Genomic DNA, 6,103 nt, shown 5'->3' on the forward strand with positions numbered 1-6,103 from the left:
GTACAATAACTACAGTCATTTAGCAGTGAGGATGGAATCTTGTGAAGCTCTCTTTGGGCTGGCCAAAGTGTTTCCTGTTGGTTCCTGGGAGAGTACTAGCAGAATAAGCCAAAACAAGCAGTATGTGTGTATATGGTTTCTTTAGTATCACTGACACCTTTATTTGTTGACATTTAATAGTTTTCAGCTTCTTGGTCAAGTCTTTCCTTGTAATTTTTAGAAATTATTGGAGATTAAGTAAGACAATGTGCAGTTTTTAATTTTGATTGGGGGGTTGGGAGCAAGAGTCCTAGTTTAATGTTGTCTACTGACTGGGCATTTAAAGATTTAATTGCAGTTGTAAATGATTACTTTGTATTTATTCTGCTCATTTTCAGTTTATTACATGCACAAGTATAAGTCTCTGGAGTGCATGAATTACCGTGTAACATAAAGATGTATTTTGAACATTCATCTACAAAGAGATTTCCTTTCCCATGCTTTGTCACAAACTTACCCTGCTGTTGTTAAAGGCAAATATACAAGGAAAGCTGTCTATTTCAGATTTTGTGAGGTCACAGGTAAAATTGTGATTCAGGATAGAACACTCTAAAATGTCTTATGATACATGTGTTGGAACATGGGTTGCTGAAGCTCTCCAGTTGCTCTCAGTTTCCGCATCAAAAGGAAAATTTGCTTTCTCAAATGGATCAAAATCAACATCTTGATTTCTTACTGAAAGAAGTACAGAATGAAGTTTTCAGCCAAAAACTGGCAACAACATATTGTTTTCTAAAGCTAATTCTTCAAGTAGACAGGTAGCTGTGTGTCACAGCATTTGAAGATTTCGTGTGGCATCTCAGAGTGAGGTCTGTGTAAGATGTGCTGTCTCAGTGAGTCGAACAGATTCCTGGTATGGAAACAAGGGAGATTCATCCCTATGAAAAGTGATAAGGTGTTATTAAAAGGTACAGTAGCTTTGTGTTGCTGCCATAGTGTTCAGTAGCAGAAAGGAAACCTGTACTGCCTTGCTTCTTGTTAAATGCTTTATGGAACCCATCAGCTTCAACCCAAGGAGGAACTGCCTTATAGTACCTTCCTACAGTCTCAGTGTTGGTGCTCTAGTAATGCTATTTCTGTGTATTTAAGGCATTGTGTTATATTACTCGGATAGGTGATAACTTGAGGGTATGTTTTCCACACATTTCATGAAACTGCAGTACCACTGTGCTGTCTTCAGTGAGAGCATAACATGGCCATTAGGTGTTTATGGGTGGTGTAGCATTAGGGTGCCCTAGGCAAAAACAAGTGGGGGAGAGTTACAAAAATGGAAGATACTTCTGGTTTCTTTTACTTGTAGATTTTCTGAAACATCTGTCACCCTCTGTGGATATCACAGTGCACAATGGCATGGACTCAAAGCAGAACTTACCAGCTGTGATCTCCAGATTCACAGATGTGTCTAGTAGGCAAGTGTTAAAGTAAAACACTTCGTGTGAGATCAGGGGTCCAAAACAAGAATGAGATTTTCTACAATTTCATCAACAAAATTAGTTCTGTCAGTGGTCTCGAAAATACACTGTCATAGGGTTTTGCAGTGAGATTGTTCACCATAGTATCTGAACTTTGCCATTCCAAGCAACTGCGATTGTTGAGAGGAAATGAGTGACAGGGTATTTCCAAATACACTGAATCCCATTTGACTAAAGTGCATTTTTTGGGTGATCATCTGCCTGTAATAGGGTAACTGTCTTAGGAAACACAGAATTTCAATTTACAAACCTGTGGGTTTGGATGCGAATATATTTTTCTCTGTGCATAGTGGTTAGCAGAAATAATGTAAATTTTATGAAGCCCTGAAACTTCTTTCTGAAACACGTAACAGTATCAGATGTAGCTATATCTAGGACATGTACAGATTAATATGATTTCTGGCCTTTGTTAATTATTTATTTGAAGAAGCATTGTGTATTTAAGTATATAAGGCTTATTGGATTTTTTTGTTTGGAATTATAATTGCAATTATTTTGTAAAAAAATATACTGTGCAAATTTGAACATAAGATATATTTGAAAATGTAAGCAATAAATAGTTTATATGAATTGTTTAGTAGGTATGTCACATTTCTGTTATGTTTGGATATCTCATCTGTAGGTATTATTGGTTGCCATTTCACTATGGCATAAGAAAAATTTTTGTAACACTGGAAGTAGTGTGCTATATAATAAGACAATGTCCTGAAATGTAACTGAAGGTCTAAGGTTAGATGTGCTGTTATTTGGGCAAATATATGAACAGAAAAATGAGAAGAGGGTGATTAATTGCTCATTATAAATATGTTAGTAAAATCCAGCATGGAAAACAGGTATAATGAATTCTGACTTTAAGAAATTCTGTTACAGGTTTCTGCTCAGACCTGAGGATTAATTTAAAGTATGCACACTGAACACCATCGGATACTAATAGTCTGACAATCTGAGTTATGTTACAGCTATGACAGCAAATACAACTCATCTGTGGCTTTGGGCCCATGAATGAATTCATCTGTGGCCACTTAAGATAGTTTGAATTAAAAAGCTGGAAAATGTAACACAGATCTGAAAATCAAATTAGCTTCCAATCCAACAATAGAAAAATGTATACCTGCATAAATTATGGCTTAATTTGCCAGACCTTAATTCCATTTGGTTCTTTTCCTCTCTAATTTTTAAATGCATGACGTGTTTATCTAACACAGCTGCATCCATGGAATTTGCTTGAGGTTTATGCCTCAGGAATCATCTCTCTGTGAATCCATCGTACAGACATAGTGATGCCCTATTTGATGGTAGCAGTTGATTTCTCACATGTAATGGATTTGTCTGTAAGAATCTCTTCAGGGAGAGCTGGAACTAGAACCTATTTTAAATAAAGGCACAACTAATTTGTATTAAATGATGTGCTGTAAATATTTGCACTTGTAATTCAGGTGGATTCTGTCCTAACTAATCATCTTAAATATCAGTTTTCTTAACTAGTTCACTGTTGTTCACTGCATGCAAGCAAGGCAAGTATGGATGTTTCAGGAAGGCTTCTTATGAGTGACATTCCTGTAACAGAATTTTGGAGAGTATGAGAGTGGTTTTCATAAACTCTGTTTTCAAATGTAGCACACTTAGGAAAAATACTGCACTTCTAAGAAAATTTCATGTATGCCATTTCCTATGACAAATTTTGTCAAAAGGAGAACCTTAGTTCACATCTCAAAGATGGCTAGGATTGTTGAAGAATTATATTTGTATAAGTGCCACTAGGTGTGTGCTTACCTACAGCTTTAATTAGTTAAACTTTAAATACAGAAAATTCCAGTCTGGAAGAAGAAGTTAGGTATTTAGACATGGTACACCAAGCTCTGTCTTGTATGTACTTATCATTTCTTGTATTATCTTTTTCGCTGAGGGATAACACTTGAATGGGTATTGCAATATAAATTATTTGACATTACTGCAAAAGTTTAAAACAAATATTCTGTTACAAATGTGAAAACAGAAGTAAAGAACTTGGAAAAGGACAAGAATAGATGTTAGAGATTGCAGAAATAAAAGCAGAATAAATCATAGCTGCAGTCAGAAGATACTTGGAGAAATGTGACAATATGCAATAAAATTTGTGAGACAGGTAACTGGATTGTAGTTGCTTTTGAAATCTAATGTGCAGTCTGAAATCTTGGAACCGTAAGAATTAAACTTACAGAAGTAACAAGTTTTCCATTTTCTTCAAAGGTTTTATTTTTATGTCTACGAGACCTCAGTTCCATTGTATTGTGTGTGCACTGAGTTTTACTTATGAGACAGATATTGAACAATGCTTACCATTTAAGAAGAAATTAAAAATAAAGAAATGTAGGCACTTGGTGAGGGGGTCACAAACCACATCTGCTAAAATCACTAGCAAATTCCCTTCCCCATGGATGTCAACAAAGACAGGATTTCACCCTCTATTTAGATGAAGTGAGGTGATGTACTGCACTGCTGTTATATATTGCACAGGGAAAAGCTTGTTTTGCAAGATAATGGGGTATAAGTATAATCTTTGTCTTATAACTGAACAAGAAAAGTGTTTGCTCATTTAGACTGTATGGACAAGGGCTAAGCTGGAGTCCATGTGAGCCATTGGATTCCTGTTGACTGGGATCACTGTGGAACAGTAGAAGGTGATACATTGCTGTAAATCTTCCTGGTCTCCAGCTGTGTCCTTCTAATTTATTCTAATTTATTCAAGTCTGTCTTTGGAGACAGCTGCTTTTGTAAGCTGATGATAGTGGCTTTTTCAGTTCATAAACTCCATGGAGTTTTTTCTTTCTTTTTTTTTTTTTTTAATAAAATTTGATCATTTCAGTAAGGGATTCTCAATTGGTTTTGTGATGCTAGCACACCACATCAGCTAAGGTTCCTAAGGTAGTCCTGTCATTGCATGTCAGTGACTCCACCTAGGAGGTACCAGATGCAGCTGAGAGGTGGTATTTCCTCCAGCAGGCTGTGTGGACAGCTGGGCTGTCAGCACAGGAGAGAGGGCTTGCCTCTGCAGCAGGCTCCCTAGAAACATACTGAAAATCCAGTCCAACATGGCAGGCAGGCCTTACTAACAAGAGTTATGTTTAGGGAGTGACTTTTTATCATTTAGAGAGGTAGTTTGTTGGCCACTTATCATTAGTGTGCATTTTTCTATTATTTTTCATTGTAAGGAGTATGATTTTTAGAGAGGAAAATAGTCTACTAACTGCTCAATGTTCCTACAGATACCAGATTGGTTTCCACTTGCATTGATGTTTTCTAGTGTTTTCTGCTAGCTTAGTTTTAGATGTTCTAAACAAGACTCTCCCTTGGGTGCATTTGCAAAGTCTAGTGGATCGTACTGCCAGGAAGTTTCTCCTGCTATTAATTTTAAATTTCCTCTGTCTTGAATTCATTCCATTATCCCAAGTATGTGTTTCCTGTACTTTCCAAATAATTCCTTCCTCTTCTATGTGTTTATACTCCTCACATACTTGCAGTAATTATCTCAGTCCAGTTATTATATCATTACCATAGTCATGCTTACCTCTTTTAACCTTTCCTTGAATCAGTTGAATTGGGTCCTTTATCAATCCATTGATATCCATGTTTATTCTAAGTTATCTTAAATTTGACAAGATCCTTTCGATAAAAAGATTCCCAGTATTTCATAGCTTGTATGGCTGTTTTACAATACCTATCATTTGTAGAGCACATGATCAGTTTAAGACAGAAGTTATCAGCCACCATTGTAAAAGCTATTTAATGCTTACTAGTTTTTACTACAAGTTATTTACCTTTGGAGTATTTACATGCAGAATGTCTAAGGCACATTTAAGGATAAACATATTGATATGCCAGTCAGCTTTGCCAAATTCAGATGTGCCTATACGTAGAATGTAGCATATTATCTTGATGACCTGCATCATAAGGTCACATGCAGACTGCCTCTTTTATTTATGAAAGAAGTATCTTTGTTTATTATGCTCTTGACTTACAAAGTTCCCATTATTATGCGCTTCTGTGTTTTTGGTTGGCGGCCTTTGGCCAGATGTTATGATGTGTGCATTATAGTGCATCGTATCCTAACCCTCTACCCCACTCCCAAGCATGTGAATTATTAGTTAGTCTTCCAGTATGAGTAATCTCTGTGGACAACTATGGTCAAGTTTTGGTTATCCTCCAAGCCAGAGTGGTATGGCATGTGAAAACAGAGGTTTCGCATCATTCATTTGCTCTTAATACTTCATACATTAGGGTCTATGCCAGGTCAGTTTACTTCTGCTGCCATGGGATTTTGGTTCACACACGCTGCATGGACAGCAAATATATTTTGAAATAATCTGATACATGTTGCACCCAGAAAGAAAGAAAGCTTGCTGAAATGTACTATCTACCTGAGAAGGGACCTGCCCAGCGAAAAATACCACATAGAAATTCATAGGTTCATTAGAACAGCACATTCCAAAATGCAGATTCTACCATGATGGGCATTCTGGAAAACCCTAAAATAGGTGGGTAGGTTCCTTAAACATAATGTGTATGTTTCACAAAGCATTCTTTTGGTTTTGTTTTGTAGCCTAACAGCAGTG

At 36.5% G+C, this 6,103-nt stretch overlaps 1 protein-coding gene across 1 annotated transcript in view; it reads left to right on the forward strand.

Moving 5' to 3' along the window:
* Positions 1 to 6,103, forward strand: part of NFIB (nuclear factor I/B) — a 69,506-nt gene that overhangs the window by 38,893 nt on the left and 24,510 nt on the right. The window contains exon 7 of the mRNA XM_009080459.1: positions 6,091 to 6,103. This exon is cut by the window's right edge and continues 120 nt beyond it. Within this exon, the coding sequence (XP_009078707.1) occupies positions 6,091 to 6,103 (13 nt within the window). The remainder of the gene's footprint in view (positions 1 to 6,090) is intronic.

The sequence above is a fragment of the Acanthisitta chloris genome, unplaced genomic scaffold, assembly GCF_000695815.1.
Source record: "Acanthisitta chloris isolate BGI_N310 unplaced genomic scaffold, ASM69581v1 scaffold20308, whole genome shotgun sequence".
NCBI lineage: Eukaryota > Metazoa > Chordata > Aves > Passeriformes > Acanthisittidae > Acanthisitta > Acanthisitta chloris.